Here is a 23,836-nt window from a genome sequence, read left to right as displayed (position 1 = left end):
ATTTTGTGGAAGAGCCACACTCAAGGGGCCAAAGAGCCGCATGTGGCTCGCGAGCCGCAGTTTGCCGACCACTGGATTAGGGTGAGAGCCTGCAGGTGTGGAGGTGAGTCTAGGTTATCGGGGCGAGCCCAGAGGAACCATAACAAGGGAAGAGAAAAGCAGAGAGGACCCCAGAGATATGTCTTGAGGGTGGAGGGTGCTGCCAGGAGCCCAGGGATGAGGCTGCCCCTAGAAGCTGGGCACTGCCCTGGGCTGCCAGCCAGCAGGGGCCGGGCCTCAGTCCTACCACCGACAGGAGCTGGATTCTGCCTGAGTGAGCAGGAAACAGATTCTCCCCAGGAACTTGCAGAAAGGAAGGCAGCCCGCCATCCCCTAGATTTCAGCCTGTGTGGGACGTCAGGCCCCCAGAATGGTAACAGGATACACTTGTGCTGCTTTAAGCTAAGTTGGTGGTCACTTGTTTCTGCAGCCGGAGCAAACTAACACACCGGCCTTCATTTTTCAGCCAGACACAAAAATGTCAGCTCTTCGCGTCTCCATCCTTCTCCCCACCACCTACCAACGGGAAAGAAAGGATGGCCTCAGCCCGTATTTCTGAATACTCAGGACTCTCACCTCACTCGAGCAAAAGGGTCGGAGAAATGATGCCCTCCCTTGTAACTCTAGAACGAGTGCACTTTCATTTCACTGACACGGGTCCCCGCGTCACCCCCACCGGGCGGGGTAGGGGGCGGCAGCAAGCCCGACTGCTGGTCCCTTTACGCGCCTTTCATCTGAGGAATAAGGGAGAAGCGGGAGGCCTGCTGCCCAAGCATTAATAATTGACGGTCCCTAGCAGCTGCCTCTGCGTGCAGCTAACCCATGGGCTGCTTTGAAACTGTGCTACGAGATCAAAGATACAATTGTGTCACTTGCTGCTCAAATGACACCTAAAGCCCATCTTAGAAACTACATTGCTCCATTCGTGTTTGGGGTCCTTGCTGGGCTCAGTCCTGAAATGTGTGTCAGATGTCGTGTGGACGTGTCCCAGGCTTTGAAGTTCTTTTCTAGCACGTTGTCCAAAAAACTGGGGGGAGCAGGAGGCAGTCACATCTGACAAGTCCGTGAGGCCAACACTTCACCTCTCCAACTCGAAAAGGGGGGTGTCATTGTGGAGGAGGAGGGGCTAGATTTCAGGAAAAAAGCCATTTCAGTGCCCAGAAAATCTTGTTCTCCCTGCTGACGTAAAACCATGTCTTTGCATGAAAAGTTTATGGAGCATCATCTTCCCTTGTGGTTGAGAATCCTGACTTAGGTTCAGCCCCCACCCCCCCAAATTATCAATCAGCCACCAGGACAGGAGAGGAAACACAGGGCTGAATCAGCAGTGACCCCTAAAACAGACCCAGAAATTTATAACTTTATACACCGCTAACAAGAATGACAGTGAACTTCTGCTGAATGCCAGAGACACAGCTATGTAACAGTTCAGCTATACAGACATGTCACCAAGTCTATTATAATTATTACATATGTCTCTCTATGTAACTGTTATATATAATTATGTATAAATCATAAAACAGTTATATATGTCTATTATAATTATTATAATAAAGTCTATTACCTGAAAAATAATGGTGATACTCATCTATATATATAAAAGCCTAAGCGACCGGCCGGTAGCTATGATGTGCACTGACTACCAGGGGGCAGACGCTCAACGCAGGAGCAGAAACCACAGGCATGGAAACATGGAACAGACTGATGAATCTCAGAGGGAGGGGGTAGGGGGAGGGTAGGGAAGATTACAAGATCTTATATGCATACTAGAGCTGTGCACGATCGTGCCTGGTGGGGTCCCTTACTGCTGTGGGGGATCGGGCTGAAACTAGCTCTCTGACATCCCCTGAGGGGTCCCAGATTACGAGAGGGTGCAGGCCAGGTGGAGGGACCCCACCGGTGCATGAATCCGTGCACTGGGCCTCTAGTTTAACATAAAAAAGGGGGTCTTTTGAAGCAGACTTTTTCAAAAGGAAGAAAGAGGAATGTCCCAGTCCAGCCCCTAAGCCAGTGGTTCTCAACCTTCCTAACGCCGTGACCCTTTAATACAGTTCCTCATGTTGTGGTGACCCCCAATTTCATTGTTACAAATTAAACATAATTAAAGCATAGTGATTAATCACAAAAACAGTATGTAATTATATATGTGTTTTCCGATGGTCTTAGGCGACCCCTGTGAAAGGGTCGCGACCCACAGGTTGAGAACCGCTGCCCTAAGCGGTTTTCCAAGCTGCAGCACACGTCTGAGGTCCAACACTGATCTGAGACAGACCCACTCGCCTCACTCACCTGCCATCTACCTGATCCTACCTGTCGGCGGCACCCCCGACTGTTCAAGTCCTTGAAGATACCATCCCTCCCATTTCTGATAGATGGGAAACCTCTAAATTCATTATATATATACATGTATGTGTGTATATGTATATATGTGTGTGTGTATACACACATGTACAGCACATGCAAGTATATATGTAAGTGTGCATATATAACTTACACATCACACACACTTTTTATTTCCTACAGACACAATATGGAAGGTTATTGTTGGGAAATTATTAAATGAAGGACAACTAATAAAAACATGGGTATTCACGCCCTGTGACTCCCCACGCTGACCTACAGGCTTATGAGAACTGTTTCCCATGACTCGCACAACCTACCCAACCTCACCTGTAAATGCAGCGGGGCGAGCCGCACGCTGTACTCCTGGCGCCCCGTGTCCTCAGGCGAGGCTGGCCCCGAATTGACCAGGAACTGGATGGCCTTGCCCACCACGCGACAAGACACCACCTGGAGGAGGGACAAGACAACTGTAATGTAACTTTATGAGAGAGAGAGAGAGAGAGAGAGAGAGAGAGAGAGAGAGATCAGCAAGGACAAGAATTCAGAGTTTCAAACTTGGAAAAATATCCAGATCCACATCTTTTCTATTATGTAATAGTCTGAAAACTGGAGAAAATATTTCAAATCTTTTCTTCCTGATGGATTTCTCAGGAGCTAAACTCTTTCTTGCCCAATCTAGTTATGTCCTCTCCACACATAAAGATTTTTTCTTTAAGTATCGCTCTGTTCTAGTTCTCCACACCCGCTGATTTTAAATTCCCCAGACAATCCCACATCCATATAAGTGAGAGCCATTAGCCATCACCTCTCACTAAAAAAGGAGCCTTTGAAAGAAAATAAGCTATAGATGCTACAAGTAAAATACTTAAAAAAATATATCCAGAACACAAGAAATTTTTCCTATATAAATAAATTTTAACCTGTCATGGTTTTCAAAGATGTGGGAATAATTCAAAGAACATATGAAATTTTAAACAGTTACGAAATTATACAGACTTAAAAACAGAATTATCAAATGAGCATGCTTAAGAAGACAAATAATTCCACCAGGAATAACCAGGCCATACTCCTGACATAAATCACAAAGCATTTTAGAGGGATGATTGTGATAGAGGAATATCCAGTTTCTGCCCCAGAATCCCTCTGAGGAAGCAGATCTAGAAGGAGGGCCAGCCACCCTTCTGGCAGGACGCCAGGCAAGCCCAGGGTGGGATGACTCCCAGGCCAGGTGGCAGGTGTGCGCGCCTGGGAGGATGGAGGGAGGCTAGCAGGTGACCAGGGTGCCTGGCCACAGCGGGGTCATCAGGACAGATGGACTCCCCCACCTTCCCAAGGGAACTGCTGACCCCACATTGGAGGGAGTCACTTGGGAAGACAGAGAAAATGTTTTAATCCTCTGGTGGGTTTATTAGGAAGTAGAAAGATTATCAAAACAGTTCCTTTCTGGGGGCCCGTTTCACAAAGACCTCCAGGGCACAGATGTAGAAGAAAATCTTGCCTATTCCCAACACCGGCAGAAAGTTGCCCAGTCCTGTCTATCTTCACCCTCCCTTGTAAGGTCGCTCTCAGAAGACGAATTCATGTGGATTAGTTACAGCGTCTTCATCACGTGATGGCATCTCCCGCGTTCACAAGAGGCTGGAACGGGAAAATGTTTGTATAAGAAATGTCGTCTTTTCGCTATAAAAATAAATGCTCTGTAAACAATCCTCGCTGGAGGAACATATTTTGATGCCTGAGGCCTCACACACACAAATGACAGGACACAGAGAGCATTCACTGCCCCCTGTCTCAGCAGCCCAGGCCTCGCTCCCGCGAAACGTAAAAAAACAGACAACTGACTGGCTGATGTCTGTTATTTCTTTGGGATCTTCTCTGCGAAGCTAACCGGAGTTTTCCCAAGAAAACGGACCGCTTTATTCGTGCCCGCCGCAAGCAAGGGAGAGATGGTTTCCTTCGATCCGATTCTACAAGGAGCTTCCTACTGCCCCTCCCATTCCTTGAGGCAGAGACAGCTCAGGCGCTCAATTAAAACCAAATAAACACACACACAAAAACAGAAACAGATGAGTTTAAAAGGCGCTAACACTTCTGCACGTAAGACTCCGAAGACCACAACTACCACTTAAGTCACAGCAAGGAGGTGAGGGCTTCACTGAAAGCGAGACACCTCCAGGTCCGAACGGCTCCCCACAGAGACCCTCTGAGGGTCTTCCCAGCCCGCTGGCTTCCGAGTCTACATGAAACCAAGCCCCACAGACCAGCGGTTTCCTGGCCTCCCTTCAGCGTTCAGCTGGAAACACTAATTAAAACCACCATCCGATCCTGCCTCCACATGCCACGATGGCCACACAAAGTGCTACCACTGTTCCCAGGAGGCCGATTGGAGGGACACCGGTCGGGGCCCCACCCTTTCCAGGCCAGCCTCTGCCCCGGCCGCCCTGAGAATAATAATGGCCCATTTGTCAAATGCACGAGAACAAAATGGAAAGGAGCTTTTAAAAATAAGTAATCTTCTTTCAGTGCATTAAGGAGCTATCCACAATGGGAATTAAATTAAATGCCCTCAACCCAGGAGAACAGCGGCAAGGCCTTGCCACCCCAGGGTGTCCCCCCCTTAGAATACCAGACAGCAGGACCACCTGGTACAAGACCCCACCTAAGGGGACGGAATGTCCAAGATTGACAGCAACCGATATACCGATGAACAGACAGAGGCCCTGGTCTTTATTTATTTATCTTTATTGTTGAAAGTATTGCAGCTGTCCCCTTTGTTTTTTTCCCCATTGACCCCCCTCCACCCCACCCCCGCCCCTCCCAGGCCTTCACCACACCACTGCCTTTGTCCATGGGCTATGCATATATGCCTATAAGTCCCCCCGTTAACCCCCCTCCCCCCACCTTTCCTCTGAAATTCGTCAGTAGAGGCCCTGATCTCGACCCCAGAGGTTCCCCACCACAAATACACCATGTCTGTGGGGATTCCTCAGTTAGTTCCCCACGGACAGGACGTGGAGCTGTTACACAGCCGTGGTGCTTGGGGTTCCCTCGGAAGCAGTCTGAGAGCGATGCTGGACCTTCAGAGTGACATGGAGACACTCCTGGGCCCTGCGGGGACCGAGGGCCTCTCTGAGAACAGAAGTGAACCCGGGGCCCAGAGCCGGACTCCACGGGGCCAAGGGCACAGAAAGGAGCGCCATGAACCCACTGCTTCCTTCCCGAGGTATTTTCTCCCAAAGCAAGCAAAGAACTCCTCCATCACATAAACCATTTCAAAGTCCAGGAGCGGAGGCTGAGCTGTGTGTTCCAGACAAATCCCCTCGCCCTGCGCGGCCAAGAGCGTTTAATGGAGGGTGGGCGGCACGTGGTGAGGGCCCGGAGGTGCAAGTCTTGAGCTCAAGGAGCATGTTGACACAAAAAACCCAAACCTGCAGCCCTCGCGGTGTGGCTCAGTTGGGTGGGCATCGTCCCGTGCCCCAAAGGTCGCTGGTTCAATTCCCGATCAGGGAACATACCCAGGTTACGGGTTCGGTCCCCGGTGGGGGCCCGTGCAGGAGGCAGCCCATTGATGTTTCCCTCTTACGTTGATGTTTCTCTCAGTCGAACCCCTCCCTTCCTCTCTCTCTAAAAAATCAATTAAGAAATGTAAAAAACAAACATCCAAACCTGCAGAGAATTTGTATAAAAATGTATGTGAGCCAAACACAGGATACACCTGGAAGCAAGATCTCAACAGACTGGGAAGACGCTTCCTAGAAGGGGGGTTGCGGCTTCTTTTATGCCTTTGGAATCAGGAACGTAAGGAGGATTACTCGGAGGTGGGAAAAGCAAGGCAGGATGGGATTACCGGAGAGTTAAGATACCCGAGAGTTAAGGCTGTTGCTCTCTTGAGGGTGGTCACGCTTTAGAAGGAGGGCCTGACAGGGGGCATTTCAAAGGTGTATTAACCTAGGTACACAGAAACCATGGACACGGCTGGCTTAAGGCAAAGGTAAGCCTTTTACGAAAGAAGCTCTATGCCAGGGGTGTGACTACCCACCGTGACCTGCCCAGTGAGGAGTTTGCAATCAGGTCATCTTGTGAGGTTACTTTCTGTAGAACCTTTTTTCTTTTTTGTCCCACAAGCACCTGGTCTGACAAGTGAAGGTCAGGGCATCCCTGGTCCACCCCCAGGTTCAAGAGAGAAGGCAGCTGACAGAGGCACCGTCAGGATGTGAAAGTGAGCATATTTCATCACGACCTGCAGGACAGAATCCAGCTCGAAGACCTTAAATGCTCATGTACCTCTACAAATAGGACTTGTCCCTTAGATACTCACATACCTACACAAATAGGTCTTATCCCTTGAATACTCACATGCCTCTACCAATAGGTCCTGTTCCTTAAATTACTCACATACCTCTACAAATAGGTCTTACCCCTTGAATACTCACAGACCTACACAGATAGGTCTTGTCTGGAAACAGTGTTCCTTTGTTCAGAGTAGGGCCAAAGAGTCCCAGGCCTGCCACTCCCAAGTCGGGCTGTTGCTCACCACCCAGAAAGTCCCCTAATGTCTTCACACCCCCTGCACTCTCTCCACTTTCCCTTTCAATCAGGCCTCTGGTCCAGTTGCCTCCGCTCCTTTGCCTGGAACACTCTGGAAAACTGGAAGCAATTTAATTACTTTTGTCTCCAAAAGAACTAGGAACACAGCCGAGAGAGAGAAAACCGTATCCAAAAAGGTTTATGTCACTGAATATTTTTCACTTGAATCATCCTTGGTAGCATCCTGAGAAGAGGACGCCAAGATAACATGGAAGGAAAGATCCTTCAGTGATCACCCTGATTCCCGACCAGATCTCGTCCCGACTTTGCAATCTCGGCTTTGAGGTTCCCGAGGACAGGGCGGATCTGGTACAACATGTCGTCTCTACTCTGGAGCAGAGACTCAGTTTTAAAAGTAAAACCCATTAGAGCCAAACATGATCAGAACATCTATGAAGTCAACCCCCCTTGCCCACTCGTTCACAATAGGCGGGTGAAGGTGGACTTTTGTAGGCAGCTCTCCCAGGGGACTGAGATGGAAAATGCTAGAAACAAGAGGGCAGCCAAGCCCAAGGGATGCTGGGTACAGGCTCCGGGGGTGTGCCTGGGACAATCTGGGCTCTGACACCCTGCCCCCCGCCGCAGTCTCCATCCCTTCTCTTGTTGGGATACTTTACAACGAACAAGGAGGCTTTCCGTAACACTACGCTTCCGGGAGGCATTCTCACTACGTAACACGGTTTACTGTGCACATTCTTCAGCTTCAAAACAGGTGAACATGAAGTTCTCCTTCATCGACTCTGTACAAAGAAACACACGCGAGACATTTCCTTTAAGATGAAGGGCAAGGACTTGGGTCTTTTTCCCGCTGGATCTGGGCCGGGTCACTGCCACACCCACCCTCACGCCCAAGCTCTGTGTTCAACAGCCCGTGGGTGCTCTCACCCTGTCTTCTCCAGGTGAGGTCAGGCTCTCTCCGATGGCTACTGAGCTCAGGATTCTGAACACTGTAACCCAAACAGATGGCCCTGCCAGGAGTAATCTCTACCTGCCCCTGGAAAGACCCAGTTCAACATTTCAGAACCTTAGCATTTTAGCATAAATGCCAGGTTAATGGGGTACCTGGAACTTCAAGTCATACAAAGCAGCAACAACAACAAAAAAAGGTCAACCAAGCATCCTCTTTGCAACTAGAGCAGAGGTGGGGGACCTTTCTCCTGCCAGGAGCCATGTGGATATTTATAACATCACTCGAGGGCCATATGAAATTATCAACTTAACACTTGGAGTGGGGGAAACGAGTTAAGTCGGCTCGATTCACTCACCCCTAATGCCGGGAGCCGTCTTTAACTCGGTTCATATAGATTTGCGGTGGAGTGCGGGAAACGTGTAAACTCGGGCCGATTGTAACTGCGTATTACCAAATATTTGTTTGTAATCCACCCTTTTGGTGGATGGAACAAAACCAAAAGACAGAGCCATCTTATATTTTGGCGGGAAATTCACCCCACACCGGAGTGTTAAAAACCAGCCTGCTATATTTGGTCAAACATTCAATTCACTCACCCCTAATGCCTACGCAGGGCCAGACCAACTGATTTCTCGGGCCTTCTATGGCCCATGGCCAGATGTTCCCCCACCCCGGAACTACAGAGACAAACATGAACAACGTTGAACCTGGCTACCTTTGCAAACCAAGGGACCCCATGAGGCCTGGAAAGAGCAGAGGGGACTCCAGAAGCCTGCGGAGTACGTTTCAGTATGTAAATGTGTAACAGGCAGGCTTAGTGAGAACACCATGTGCTCACAGTACAGGATACACACCCCGTGCCGGCCGTGGGGTTCCCCAGCATTCAATGCAGACCGGTTCTGGGGGAAATCCCAGGCATGGCCCAATCCTGCGTCGCTCTGGCTTTATGGAAGCAAAGGCTGGTTAGTGCCTTTCAGTCCTTTCCTTATCTTCCTTGTCTCTTTTCTGGTGAGAGTGGGAGTGAGGGCTTAAGGGAAACAGCACTAAAAAATGCGAAAAGAACAGTCCCGGTGTGCTGTGTGCGATGTGCAGGGGTCGGAGCTCATTTCTGGGGGCCGATGGGGGTTCAAACCCAGCCTCTGCTCCTTAGTAGCTCTCGGCGACCTTGGCCAAGTGACTCACTCTCTCTGCCTTGCTTTTCTCCTCTGAACAGTGGGCATGACACTTGCTGGGGCGGAGGTGTTGAGCGCAGTATGAATGAGCACGCGCCCAGCGCCCAGGGCTGGTCACACCTGATAGCATCAGCATCACGAGTGGCGACAGGGAAGGCGTCGTGCCGGGGTGCACAGGCTGGCGCCCTCACATTCCTGCAGGGAGGGGTTCCTATGTACAGACAGCACCTGCGGCTGAGGAGAGAAGGAAGCACCCAAAACCAGCCCCGTCCAACCAGTGTCTCCCGGCCTCACAGCCACGCCCCTGCTGGGTGGGTGACGACAGGATCTAACACTCTAACCCACAGCTGCTCATTCATTAGAAGCCTCTATTTGTTTACAAACGGCCTAGAAATCAAAGCTACGTAATGCCTGGCCTCACACCAAGAAAGCCAACTATCTTGCCGGTCTCGAAAGGTTACTCCCCGCATGCTCACTGGCCAGCTTTCCTAATACCGGCTACGTTCAGAGACAGGTAGCCTGCCCCCGGCATAAGAGAAGTAAGTGCACGGCTGGCTCAGCGAAGCGCCTGTCACAGAGCAAACCCCCGGACGCCGATCCCCGTGCAGGCATCTCCCCGTGGGCTCATGGGCCTCACGCCCGCACGGAGCCGCGTGGGACTTGGGAGCCCAGGGACGGGCGGGAAGGGCTGTTGCCGCATCGTGCGGAGGAAGCGCTGGCTCTTAGGCCACTGGCAATATCGCAATAGAGGAGGCCTTTTTCTGGGTCACGCATTCTAGGGCGAGCCTCTCCCAGGACGTGAGGAATGAGAAGGTAGGTAGAAGCGCGCTGCTCTGGGTAAAAGCGTGTGCACAGTTGGGGAGAAGAGAGAAGAGTCCCTGGTGCTTGTCAGCCTGGGCAGGAGGCAGAGGGGGGTTCTCGGGGGGGGGGGGGTGTGTGCAGGTGACGGCTCCCAGCAGCGCCCCACAGGGAGGGTCCCTCTCCATGGGCCTGGGAGGCCTGGGCGGAGTGTGTGCCTGTGTGAGAAGATGCCCCACCTGCCAGGCAAGCTCAGGCCCCGCAGGGAGACTTCCCTGGGGAAAGGCCACAAGCTCTGCAGGGCTGCAGCCTGTGGTAAACAAACAGCTGGTCTTTGACCCCAGTTCCTGGGACCCTGCTCCTAAAACCCCTGGAATCTCCCGAGTGACAAGGTGTGTTTTGGTGCTGGTGGCTGAGGCCCCTACACAGCTTCAGGAGAGGGCTGGTCACCAGCAAGACGGAACCAGGATGACGGGGCTGATACCGCCAGCCTCCTCCCAACCTCCGGGAGGGAAGAGGGGCTGGAGGTTGAGTTCAATCACCAACGGCCAGTGATGTCATCAGTCCTGCCCATGCCATGGAACCTCCATAAGTGCCCCTCCACCAGGGGCGCAGGGAGCTGTGGTCGGGGGTGCTGGGAGGGTGGTGCACGCAGACAGAGATGGAAGCCTGCGCCCCGCCCCACACCTGGCCCCGCGTATCTCTGCCCTTGGCGCTTCCCAAGCCGCGTCCTCTATTACAAACAGTTCTGTGAGCTGCTCCAGCAAATGATCGGACCTGAGGAGAAGTGGGATCCCCTGACTTTACAGCCGATCGGTCAGAGTCTGGGGGGCCCTGATTTGGGACTGGCGTCTGACGTGGGGACAGACGTGTGGGGCACTAGTCAGTGTTGAAATGGAACTGAACTGTTGGGCACACAGCTGGCGTCCAGAACCTTGGAGAAGTGGTCGCTGGGTAGAAGGAAAAGCCCACACTGAAGGGTACACAGTTCAGGCAGCCCTGGCCCGGCCAAGGCTGCAGGTGTGGGCTCCCCACCTCTCACGGGTCCTGCAAGGGGACCCCAACCGCTCTCAGCGAGACCCCGTCTCTGTGCAGGACGCTGAGGTGGGTTTGCTGATGAGCCAGATATTTGCAAAGGCCATGAGGGTCTTTAGGAGGCCACAGGAGAAAGTCCAAGCACAGGGCACCCAGAGAGCAGGGAGGGCCAGATTCTGTTCCTGAGGGGCCTGCAGGGAGACTCAAGACCAGGGGTCCTCAAACTACAGCCCACGGGCCACATGCAAGTACAAATATTGTATTTGTTCCCGTTTTGTTTTTTTACTTCAAAATAAGATATGTGCAGTGTGCATAGGAATTTGTTCATAGTTTTTTTTTAAACTATAGTCCGGCCCTCCAACGGTCTGAGGGACAGTGAACTGGCCCCCTGTTTAAAAAGTGTGAGGACCCCTGCTCAAGACGAAACACAAGTCAGGAAGATGCTCCGAAGGCTGACCAGAGCCCCTCGCTCTCGGCTAAGTGACCAAAGATGCGACTACACACCAGACCCCCAGGCCCAGGCAGGCTGGTCTCTATCATTAGCTCCAATGCCATCCCCAGGTCCACATCGGGGCCGAGTCAGAGAGACGAGAAAGATACAGCCTGACACTGTGGGGGAACCGAGGAGGGGTGGGGCGTGTCCTTGAAATCACACCTGTATTTCTTTCGTAACATGTGTTTGTGGGCTTCGGGGTCTGCTGGTCTTTTTCCTTCTCAAGAACGATGCCGAGCAGAGAGAACATGATGATGCGGACACAGGGTTCCAGATAAGTGGGGGGAGGGTCATGTGCGTAGGTCAGATCCTAAAAGGAGAAGGACAGCCCGCTGGCGTCCGGCCCCACAGGCTGCTCGGGAACACCAGCTCCTGTGTGCTCCCCTCCATTTAATGCACAGATTAAGGAACCTCCCACCGGAGACGCATTACAGGAGAAACTCCGATTAGTCTGGCTCGATCCCTTTGCAAAAGGACACCCTGACATGCGCCCAGCTCAGCCACGCTGCTCGTCCAAGAGTGGCAGAGGCCGTGTGCAGGAGCCAAGCACCCGGCGAGTCCACGCGCAGCTTCCCAGGAGCCAGGCCGATCTCGCAGGGCATCCCATGGGTGGGCGTGCACAGGACCCGGGCTGCCAAGCGTTACTGCGACACACGACACCACCAGACCCACTTTCCCACACTGTGCAGGGCCCCGGGCGCCTGTCACCCAACCGCTGGCCAGCGTGTCCGAGGGGGGCAGCACTAGCCGCAGCACAAGGCAATAACAAGGGCTCATTTCCCTGCCTGGCCAAGAACATAATCGTCCAGAACTATGAAGATAATTGTGAAACAAAACAGGACCGTGTGCGCACTCTTCCGTCTGCCTGCGGTCGGTAGGCAGCCTCCAGGGCCCCTGTGGACAGCGGTCAGCGGTCCCAGCCCAGGGAGCCGAGGCACAGACTTTAAAGAAGGAGTTTCTGCACTGCTGAGCAGCTGTGCACTTCCTCACGAGCGCGCATCGTTCTGCAGCTGTATTAAAGCAAACGTACTTTCACCATCCACTTCCCCTGGCATCAGAGCCAGACCTTTGACAATGCCCGACGGCTGCTCCCGGTCTGCTCCTCCCTGCACCTGGGGGCCAGCCCCGGACGCTCTGCTCCTCTCTCAGCTGGGACGGTGGCAGAGAACACCAAACAGAACTGCCCACCACAAAGGGACCGGCCCCTACCTGCCTGTGATAGTGAGGGCGCTCGTGCAACGCCGGGGCCTCCGGGAAGCCAGGCCTGCGGGGGTCTGCGCCTCAGTCCCCGCCTGTGACCCCTGCTCACCCGGCCCCTCCCAGCGCTGTGGGCCATGCCGGACTCAGCATCCTGTGTTGTTGCCGCTGGTTTCCTCCTGTCACCCCAAAACCTTCCAGAGGCTCCCCACACTGGCTCCAGGATTGTATCGCTGTGTGAGTGCCTTGGCCAAGGGAGGGGAAGGCGCTCTCCTGTGCTGCGGGCAGAGTCGGCTGGAATAGCACTTTGGGGACCAGTTCGGGAAAACTCTGCGTACCCACAGCCTGGCCACCCCCCACCCCCACCCTCAGTCCCACGCTTGGCTGAGGGTTAGGACCCTGCACACAGTCAGGCTCATGCAGCTGCTGCACTTGACAAAGAGAGAACCACCTAAGGCCCCTTCGGCAGCTGCGGGCCGTCCAGAGCCCTGACCGTATTGAAGCCAGTGAACAGAGCTACATAAATCCACCCGATGACTCTCAGAGCTGCCGCGCCCCATACAGGGAAAGCTGGCGGTAAAGCTGTCCACACAAAGCGGTGAATGTTCTTAACAAATGCACGGACAACACTCCCGCTGAGACGGGGGGAGGTACACGCGGGCGGGCAGGTGTCCGGGGCCAGCACGCTCTGGCTGTCGACCTGGGGTCACAAAAGGTGTCCCTCCCCCCCGGCTGCTGTGTGGTACGCTTTTAAGTGGATGTGGTTCTTTGGGATGGTTTACAGACACTTTGCGTTTTTAAAAAAATCAATAAAATTATTTATGGTATTTGACGAGTCTAGTAAGTCACTTCAGCTTGTGAGTGGTTAGCAACGGTAAAATGAACTCTCCATACTATCTCAATGGCTAAAATCTATATATCATATTGCAGAATATATACATATGTACACATACACATATACGTTCACATACCATATAATTCACCCACTTAAACTGTAGAATTAAATGTTTTTAAAATGCGCTTCCCAGCGTGTAAGCCTACCATCACCGAGGGAACATTTTCATCACCCCCAAAGGAAACTCCGTACCCACAGCGGTCACCACCATTTCCCCACCCAGCCCTGGCGACCACTGGTCTACTTTCTGTCTCTACTGATTGTTCTGTCCTGGACGCTTCACACAGAAGGAATCCTGCAATAAGTGATCTTTTGTGTCTGGCTTCTTTCACTGAGCATAATGTCTTCAAGGCTCATGCGTTGTGGCATGTCAGAGATTCATTCCTTTAACGGCTGCATAATATCCTATTGTATGGCTATACCACGTTTCATGTCTCCATCCACCAGCTGATGAGCAGATGTTCTTCATGTAAGGCGTCTACATTTTCAAATAATTCTCAGACAGAATAAACTACCCCCATCAGCTTTAGCTTAGAGGCCCTTCATAGGGGACTGCGCCCAGCTCACCTTCTCCTGGGCCGACCGGGCCGCACTGGAGACTTGCTGCACCGCCAGCTCCAGGGGCGGCTGCTGCGGGTCCTCCTCGAAGGACAGGGACAGCGGGCCCTGGAAGAGAGAAGCGCAGTGAGGAGACGCGTGCAGAGCGGCGACGTCTGCTTTTTAGAGGAAGTCAGGCTTCTGCTAGAAAAGCTCTGCACATCTAAGAAAACGTAACAGGGCTCCTTTTAGTTAACCTGGGCTTCTAAGCAGCAGCAAAGGTCAATTATCCGCCAGCGCACACACCTGTGCATGCACCTGTGTGCCAGCTCAGGTGGCTCCCGCTCAGGGGCAGGTTCAGTTATGGGACAAGGATGGGAAGCAGAGACTCCCAGGAACAAGGGCAAATCTAACGATGGAGACGGCGAAGGGCGTTCTGAATGCTCAGGCTCACGGTGTAAAGAAACGCAGGCTCTGAAGGGGGTGGGGGGCCCACGCTGGCCTGTGGTCTGCGGCTCTAGCACAGCGTCTGGCCACGCACAGCGGGTGCCAGGGCTGTGTCCTCCCTTCCTCTGGTGAGAGCCCTGTTTGTAGAGAGTTCCTTCTTCCTGGTCCCTGGCCTTGCACCTAAGGTGCCTCCTTCTCTTTTCCCACCGCTCAAGGGTGGGTGGGCAGGAACCGCTGGGGCCGGCCACCTCTCCCTGGAATTTGGGACTCCTCGGCTGGCAATGAGCCAGGCTGGTGGCTGTGCCTTGCAGACCTCAGAGCTGCCAGCTCCTGCCCCCAGGGCTCCCGGCTGAACCCAGCCTTCAGCTCTGTGCACCCTCTGCACCCTTCCAGTAAACTCCCCGGGGCTTGTCAGCCTACGTCCATTTAGGTTCTTGCAATTAAAACTCTGCCAGTCTGAGATGTGCAATTCAATTAATATTACCCCCAAGGCAACAAGACTGATGTTTTATGAAAGAACAAACCAGGGCTTGTCCTTTTTAAAATAAATTCTCTCAAGCCCAGTTGGTGTGGTTCAGTGGCTGAGGGTCAACCCATGAACCAAGAGGTCGCAGGTTCGATTCCCGGTCAGGGTACATGCCCGGGTTGCGGACTCGCTTCCCAGTGTGGGGTGTGCAGGAGGCAACCAATCAATGATTCTCTCTCATCCTCGATGTTTCTCTCTATTCCCCTTCCTTCCTCTCTCTCTAAAAAAAAAAGTCAATAAATATTTAAAAATAATAATAAATAAAATAAATTATCTCGGGAGGCCAAACACTTATGCCAACAACACAATCTGGCATGAAACTCTTCTTAAACTGCTTCCTGACGTGTATCATGGCCAAGGAAGTTCCGATTGGCTGCAAGAGAAACTTCCACCCCACAGCTTCCCTCCACTTTCCATCTATCTCAGAGACTCTCTGCGTGGTGAGCTGGTTCCAGCTACACGACACGATCGGGGTGGGGAAACAAAATTCTGCAAAAGACGCCCAAGCTCTGCTGGCAGGCACAGCCCACACGAGCAGGCCATGTCATCATCAGGGGCTACTTCTTAAGAATCCCCCAGGACGCAAAGGAAAGCTAACAGGCACAGAACACTTCCAATTCCATGCTTCTAACCTCGCCCTGTTTCAGCAACACCAATCTCACCCCCCAAAAATCATGGGAGGAGAATGAAACCTACTCCCCAAGAGCGATGAAGTCACAGTTTCGGGCTGCTCGGCGGACGCCCTCCAGGCTGTGCTTGTTTTGGTGTGGCCTGCTGGCCAGGGGGAAGCCATGAGCCTGGGGATGACATGGTCCGAGTACGGGGTCGTCCGGCAGAGAGAAGAGCCTCCAGCATGGAGCGCAGTGCCAGGCAGGGAAGCCACCCGTCAGCAGGAGTGGTGACAGCTGCCCGACAGCTCGAGGGAAACAATGCACCTTCTGTCCCAGGCTGCAGAGCACGGCTGCCAGCCGGCCGTGAGCAGCCTGGACGCAGGCTCCTGCCCTGGGCATCAGGGGGCGCCGTCCATAGCCTCTTACCTATAGCAGGCCCCTCATGGATTAAAACCCTGGAAAGATTCTACCAGGAAAGTTCATGTCAAAGGTGGTCTCACAAAGGAAAGGAATTAAGTTAAAACAAGGACACAGGTTCCCTTTCCCTTTCCGACCACCTACTCCTCGAGTTTCAGGAAGGCAGGCGTGTGTACGACACCCAACCACGAACTACTGTCCGTGAGCAGACAGCCCCAGTGCAGATGCTACCCCGCTTAGGCCAGAGCCAGACTGTACGTCCACCTGGGAATCGCCGGGGAAACACTGAAAAAGGAAAGCCACGAGGGGCCAAGCCCTGCCAACATCAGCACCCACTGCAGACCCTCCGCATTTCAAGCTGCGTGGACCGCTGCACGAACACCAGTGGACGGGGACAGGACGTCCCAAACAGCCCCAGACACAGGAGCAAACTTAGCAGGGGACAAGGGTGGCATCCCAGATCACTGGGTAAAGACGGATTCTCTCTTTAATCAGGATGTGGGAGGAGCCCCCGATGGAACCCCAACACTAGCACATGGACCTGACTGCCTTCATTACCAATGAATATCGTAACCCCCGGAGGGTGGGGAAACACAGCTCTAACCTAAGACAGTTTGGGAAACAATGCTGACCGCCGATAAATGCCATAACCTCGGCAGTAAATGTGTGTCTCACAGGGGTACAGGTTGGCAATTCAGAAACTACTCTAGGTGGATGCCAGAACCGCCAGGTAAATAAATATGTTCCAGATAACGAGTACCCGATGCCTCCCTCCTGGAGAAGGAAGTTAAAAACACGGAAAGGGGAGATAAAATGAACGCTGTGCTGTTGACCTGGAGGCCAGGGGATCCGTATAAAGTCATGGTTTTGAAGATACAGACAGAAAGAGAAATGCAGACATGTGCGTGAGTGTGTTGGTGTACACACATACATTTCCTAGCTCTGTCCACTAAAAAAAGTCTAGAAGCAATGAGACCCCGGCAGTAATGACCCCGGATCTCGGTTCCTGAACACTTCTCCAAAAGCAGGAATCGGGGCTGAATCCAGGGCCGGAAGAGGGAAAACACAAGATGAGTCTAGGAAAAAAACATCTGTGGAGCCATGAAGGAAGGAAGTGCTAAATATACACACACACACATATCTTTCTGTCTTGATGGCAGAACACAAAGGCTACTACTAACAGGGCTGCCCGTGGCCAAACAACAGTCAATGAAACAACACAGCCAACAGCGACAGAGTTGGATTATAATGCACAGAATAAAATAAATAACTGTGAGTCCACCCTGATGTAAATAACCAACTAAATATATGGATGGAGGAGAAGCGGCAGCCCTTTCTTGCAGTGGAATTCCAATGAATAAATGTAGGAGAGATGAAAACAAAAAAACCATCATTAAGCAAACTCCCAGAAGTAACTGTTGCAGACCCATCACACAGATGGATGCCGGAGTCCGCGAGCAAAGTGTGAGGGGTAACAGGATGAGTACAGTCTCAGAGCATCTCCACAAGATGTTTAACCTCAGAGGGAACGATAAGAGGGGCCATAAGATAGAAGACAAACCACCTTTCCCAAGGGATCAAGGCCCAAGTCCCCAGCAGTAAGTTACAATGACATCACGAACCCTGTGCTTTAGTATAGGGAAAGGGGAACATCACTTCCGCAGTTTGTATAACCTCAGTCCAATCATCTAAAAACATCAAATTTGAGGGACCTTTGGCAAAAGAATAATCAATATCCTTCAGGCTTCTCAAGGTTGTGAAAAACAAAGAAAGAATAGGAAACTGTTCAAGACTGCAGGAGACTAAGGAGAAGCAACAACTTCATGTGGGACCTGAATGGGACCCTGGAATAAGAGAAGGATCCTAGTGGAAAGCTGTGAAATTCATATAAGGGCTTCAGTGGTTGCAGACCATTGCCAATGTTAATGTCTTATACTGTTTACAACGTTAATATCATCGTACCGTGAATTATAGTAACATGGTGTCAATGTTAATTTCTTGTCCTGTTACAATGTTAACATCATTGTATCATGAGTTATAGTAACATTGTGCCAATGTTAATGTCTTATACTGTTTACGTTAATATCATTGTACCATGAATTACAGTAACATTGTGCCAATGTTAATGTCTTTATACTGTTTACAATGTTAATATCATTGTACCATGAATTATAGTAACATGGTGCCAATGTTAACTTCTTGTCCTGTTACAATGTTAACATCATTGTACCATGAGTTATAGTAACATTGTGCCAATGTTAATTTTCTGTCCTGTTACAATGTTAATATCATTTTACTATAAGTTATAGTAACATTGTGCCAATGTTAATTTTCTGTCCTGTTACAATGTTAATATCATTTTACTATAAATTACAGTAACATTGTACCAATGTTAATTTCTTGGTTCTGATCATTATGCTATGGTTATGTGAGGCTGAGTAAGGAATACATGGAAACTCTGAATTTTTTTTTTATATTTTTATTAATTTCAGAGAGGAAGGAAGAGAGAGAGATAGAAACATCAATAATGAGAGAGAATCATCGATCGGCTGCCTCCTGCACGTCCCACACTGAGGATCAAGCCTGCAAGCCGGGCATATGCCCTGACCAGGAATCGAACCGTGACCTCCTGGTTCATAGGTCGACACCATGCCAACTAGGCTGAATTATTTTTGCTGCTTTTCTGTAAATCTAAGAGCAATTTTAAAAATCATGTTTTTTTAAAAGAGACTTTACAAGAAAGCAGCCCACCTTTATTGACGCTATTTACTAAATGCCTCACGATGATCTCATCTCATCCAAAGTGGATTCTCTTTCTCAGATGGAACCCAAACCTACCCTCTTCTCCAAATGAAGCACAGAGAGGCCAGGACCTGCCCCAGGTCACACAGCCCAGGGCTTTCAGCCTGAGCAGTGAACACAGTTCTTCCAAGCGGCTCAAGAAGTTCCCTCCCAGCTCAGCAGCCCACGATGGGAGGCAAGTTAGCTTTGGCTGCATTTTAGTTAACACTACACCCACTCTTCCTTCCTCTGAGCTCTGGTCAGGCTGGGAGAATGGGTGAGTGCAGGGAGCAACCTGAACTGGCGCCTACTCCTGGGTTTCATGCGGACAATTTGCAAAGTCATCAGCGAGCCTCCTTTAATGTTGATTCTTCAGAAGTGAAAAACAAAGCACATTAAACAGCTTGTGTTGCCCAGGCTTGGCTGGCTCCCAAGCAAGGAAGGCCTGTGTCCAGATGGGGTGATGCTCATGGCCACTGTTTCTCCCCACCAGCGACAAGCTTCTCACAGGCCCTGCCATTCATCCCACCCCCCACACCCACTGCTGCGAGCCAGCCTTGTGCTGGGCGCCGGGTGGGCTGTGCCCGGGCAGACAGGGCTCCGGACTAGCTTACAATTCCATGAGACACCAGTGAGCACCAGGTGCCAATGCTATTTGGGACAAGCACAGGCTGCTGGGGTGGGGGTGGGGCAGCAACCTGGCAAATGGGAGGATAGGGATCTTCTGAAAGCTTTATAGAAGTTGAAGAAGAAAAAGGTTAAGTAGGTATTTGAGACAAAGGGAATATGCTCACGGAACAGAAAGGAGACGGGTTTGGGGTGGAGGGTGCAGGCAGTGGCCCGTTCGGGTCCCTTATCCAAGGCTGCCTTCACATCCTTGCCAACTGACCTCTCACAGCGCGGCCTCTGTCGCTGGCCAGGAGTTTGGATTTTTGTGATCACCACTCGGAGCTCATTATGTAATAGGAAAACTCTGAAGTCTTATCACTTCGTTTCCTTTTTAAATTGCTGAAGCTCATCTACAAGTTAGAGCTACTCGGAATACGCTCTAGGTTCACACAGCATCTTTCCTGTTTTCTTCGGAAAACCACAATTGCCCCACAACCTTGGTCATCTGCACCTAGAACATCCCTCTGAAAAAAAAAACACCCTGGGGCAAAGGACCAAAGAAACAAACAGCTTCAGGTGGCCCACGGCTGGACAAGTCCGAAAGGCGGCCCCCACTCTGGGGTCAATACTCACAACGTGTGGGCACCGCCTAGGCAGGGAAGCGCCGTCCAGCTCACCGGCAGAGCTGGCAACCCAGAGCTTCCCAGGTGGGTGTCCGGGGTGTGGACCATCGTTGGGGTAACTGACTGTCATGGCAACCATTTTGTAAATGTCAGAGTTACCAGGGGAACTAAAGGGAAAGCCTCAGCTGTTGCTTTTGGATAAGAGGTGTTCGTTCCAAGTCAGTGACTGAGGCAGTTCTAGGCTGTCTGTTCTCATGACTGAACTGTGATCAGATCCATGGGAACTGGGTGTTTGGTCACCAGAGTGGAGAGGTGCTGTGGGGTGAATGACGGATAGTTGGCCTAGGGCAGTGGTTCTCAACCTTCTGGCCCTTTAAATACAGTTCTTCACGTTGTGACCCAACCGTAAAATTATTCTCGTTGCTACTTCATAACTGTAACGTTGCTACTGTTATGAATCGTAATGTAAATATCTGATATGCAGGATGGTCTCAGGCGACCCCTGTGAAAGGGTCGTTCGACCGCCAAAGGGGTCACGACCCACAGGTTGAGAACCGCTGACCTAGGGACTGGCGTGTATCCGGCAGCCTCTCACTGAGAGAAGAAGCCGGCTTGGGGAAATTGTGAAACATACAGTGTGCGCCCTCACCCCTGCCAACCTGCTAAGTCCGAACTGCAGGGGGAAGGCATGTGCATTTTTTCAAAGCTCTCTAGGCAAGTCACCTGTGCTCCCCACACACCTGGCATCTGGCCGGCCAGCTGGCAGAGCAGCCATGGTTTCCTCTGTCTCTCCAACTCACCATCCTGTCTAATTTAAAAATAGTTTCGGAGTAAGGGTCAGAACCGCAGGGCCGTCCGACAGGAGGAACCTGCACTGCCATGGCCATGGGTCACTCAGAGTCAAAGGAGGCTCCAGCCTCAGGTCCCGGGAGAAAGGAGCCCCACAGCTAGGGAGGGTTCATTAAGCAATCAAACCCTTTTATCCTTTCTTGCTGGGCCTCTGTGAAAGAGATCATATAGGTCTCAACTTCGAATTTCCTGCCCACAGGGGACCTGGACCAGGATCTAGGTCAACCCTGGCAAGTCCCTCCAGCTCATGGAACTCAGTCCCCCCTCTGCAGAAGAAAGGGGCTTTGCTAGAAGAGTTTAGGATTCCTTCTGGTCTTAAAATGCAAAGTTGGGGTAAGACAGAATTCAAGAGTTACCGTCTCCATTCGATAGAGAATTCCACCTTTCACGAAGATGCTGGATATGATTGTGACTTCCAGGGTGCCCCCAACCCCCAGGGACTGGCTGAGAAGTGGTCTCCTCCCCAGCCAGGGCAGAGAGGCTGGGCCGCAGGGTTCCAGTAAGCTGTGGCTCTCCAGGCCTCTCTGGCATGGAGTGTCAGCCCTAATCTGGGATTAGTGGGAATCCAGTTGGAGGGAGGGCAATGGGCAATGATGAACTGCAGGGCGGGCTGCCGGGTCAGGACAGCCACCAGAGACACCAGCCTGCTCACCCTTATTGTCATCAGTGCTGCAACAGGGGTGGGGGAGGACAGGGAGGGTGTGCGGCAAGTCTGTAGCCGGGAGTTCCCCAGATCCTATCTTCCTGCAACACCTTCCAATTGAATTCAAATCAAGCAACACTCGCAGGCACAGGGAGCACAAGCAGATGCAACCCACAGCCACCCAAACCGTCTGGGAGGTCCCTGCCATGCTCTGAGCTCAAACCCCGCACATCAGGGCGCCTTCCTGGCAGGAGCGTGGGAACACGGAGGTCCCTTCGCTGCAGTGCATGGTCAACAGCAGACAGAACAGAGAGAAGGCAAACCAGCCAGATGCCTGTCTCCACTCCCTGAACAGAGCTCCCCCTGCTCCCACAGAGTCAGGGGACTGGGTGAAAGGTTTTCTTTCAAAACCTCCAGTTCCTTCAAGGTTCTCAGCCTTACCTGACCAACCAGGCATTCCAGGAGGAACTTGCAACACCCCGGGTGCAGGAGCAACCTGGAAGCAGTGTCTAAGGCAATCCTATTTTCTGGAGCCAATCGAGAAATGCCAGGAAACGAGGCAGAACGGGTTAAGCGGGGCTACCCCAACGCACACATCCGAGGTAGGGTCCCACCTCCGTACCTGAAACTCCTCCAGATCCGCCAGATCACGCACCCAACGCTCCCTTGAATGTTAAAGGGAGCAGGGACAAGGCTCACACCTGCTCACACCACCAACCAAGGTGGACTCACTCAGCCCCCGAACATTGCCTGTAATACCAGCTCAATCAGGGGTCAGTGACAGCACCTGGTGTGCTCCCAGGTGGGGGGCCACATGGCGTTAGGGCTCCCACAAGAACTGGGGTGGTGTCCCTGGCCAGGAGACGTCCAGCTCTGAACGGCAGGGGCACATTTTCTAGGCACCATGACAGCTGGCAGTCAACTGACCTTGAAGCCTTTTTTTTTTTTATCCAAAAGGTACAATCCGTTTTCAATAGTTCAGAACAGGGTCAGTCTTTCAAGTTGTTGGATGGATGGCCATTTATATGCAAAGCTTTCTTGTTTTTTAAACCCTGGTGCAAAGACCAGGCCCGGGCGGCTCTGGAACAGGCACACTGCCTTCCCTATGTCCAAAGCAAGGCCCCAGGCTTCTCCACTGAGCTGCACAAGCAGGTGCAGGACCATGAAAGCAAGGAGGACGGGCCAAGGCTGGGAGGCACCTCCCGATCCCACCAGGCCCCAGTTCCTACTACGGGGATGCCCAGAAATAGGCGACGCCAGGAATCTGTCATTAAACTACGATGTCTTAAAAGTAAAAATAAGCCACCACGTCCTTAACCATGGAAGAAACAAAACCACGGGAACGTGCGGCAGCAGTTGGGTCACAAGCCCCTATGTTTTGTTTGGGGCAGGAGGTGGCTGGAGTCCAATCCCAGCTCGGCCCAGCACAGGCTGTGTGACCTTGGGTGGGTTCCTTAACCTCTCTGGTCTCAGCTCCTACCTATAAAGTGATGACAGACCCAGGAGTTGTGAGCATTCACATGACATGTGCACCTAAAGCCCCCAGTACAATGTCTGGAAGCGGTTGGCTCTCAGTGGTCACGAATTTTATATGCCAGGGAATGCGAGCAAACCTCTTAGACGTACATCGTTGGTGAAATCCAGCTCTCTAGATGGAAGCATGCTTGGGTCACAGGTATTCATACATCAGGTACAAAGGCCGAAAGTGTCCAGCTGGGAACCAGAATCCACCTGGGACTCCAGGAAGGGCTGCCATGAGCTAGAAGGGGAATGGGCCCCCCTGACAAGTCTCTCCAACAGCCAGACACGCCTCCTCTGGGGCGAATAAGGTCCAGTCACTTTGTCTTGACTCCCCATCCAGGATGGTCCGCACTCCAGGGTCTTCCTCCAAACTTTCAAGGGTCCCCACCCACAGGAAGGCGCCCTCGGGATCAGCCAAGGGTTGTGGAGGCTCCAGAGGAGAGCTCTGCGCGGCCAGCCCGCACCCCGCCAGCAGCCGCACCCGGCCCCGCGGCACCACCACGCCCTCCCAGAAACTCACCCCTTTCCGCCTGGCCTCCTGGTTCAGGGCGGCCACCCAGGCGGCCTGCCACTGGCTCCTCCAGCTGTTCAGCCTCAGAATCCAGGAGAGCAGCACGTCCGACTCCGACTCCGGGCGCAGGTCCTCGCCCGGCTGCGCCGCCCGCCGCGGGGGCCGAGCTCGCGCCCCTGGCCAGCGCCCCACTTGCGCTCAGGTACAGGCCCAGGTGTCACAGGCTACAATCAAGAGTGACACCCTAACCTACCAATGGACTTCAGGGGGCCACGCGTACAGAGGGGACATA

At 52.2% G+C, this 23,836-nt stretch overlaps 1 protein-coding gene across 1 annotated transcript in view; it reads right to left on the bottom strand.

The window, feature by feature from the left end:
• Window positions 1-23,836, bottom strand: part of C2CD2 (C2 calcium dependent domain containing 2) — a 50,976-nt gene that overhangs the window by 26,392 nt on the left and 748 nt on the right. The window contains exons 2-4 of the mRNA XM_023746262.1: window positions 23,554-23,741; window positions 14,037-14,135; window positions 2,710-2,829 (exon numbers count right to left, since the gene is read on the bottom strand). Coding sequence (XP_023602030.1) covers window positions 2,710-2,829; window positions 14,037-14,135; window positions 23,554-23,741 — 407 coding nt within the window. The remainder of the gene's footprint in view (window positions 1-2,709; window positions 2,830-14,036; window positions 14,136-23,553; window positions 23,742-23,836) is intronic.

The sequence above is a fragment of the Myotis lucifugus genome, unplaced genomic scaffold (assembly GCF_000147115.1).
Source record: "Myotis lucifugus unplaced genomic scaffold, Myoluc2.0 scaffold_646, whole genome shotgun sequence".
Taxonomy (NCBI): domain Eukaryota; kingdom Metazoa; phylum Chordata; class Mammalia; order Chiroptera; family Vespertilionidae; genus Myotis; species Myotis lucifugus.
The sequence above is the reverse complement of the archived record's forward strand: the minus strand, read 5'-3'. Positions and strand labels throughout refer to the sequence as shown.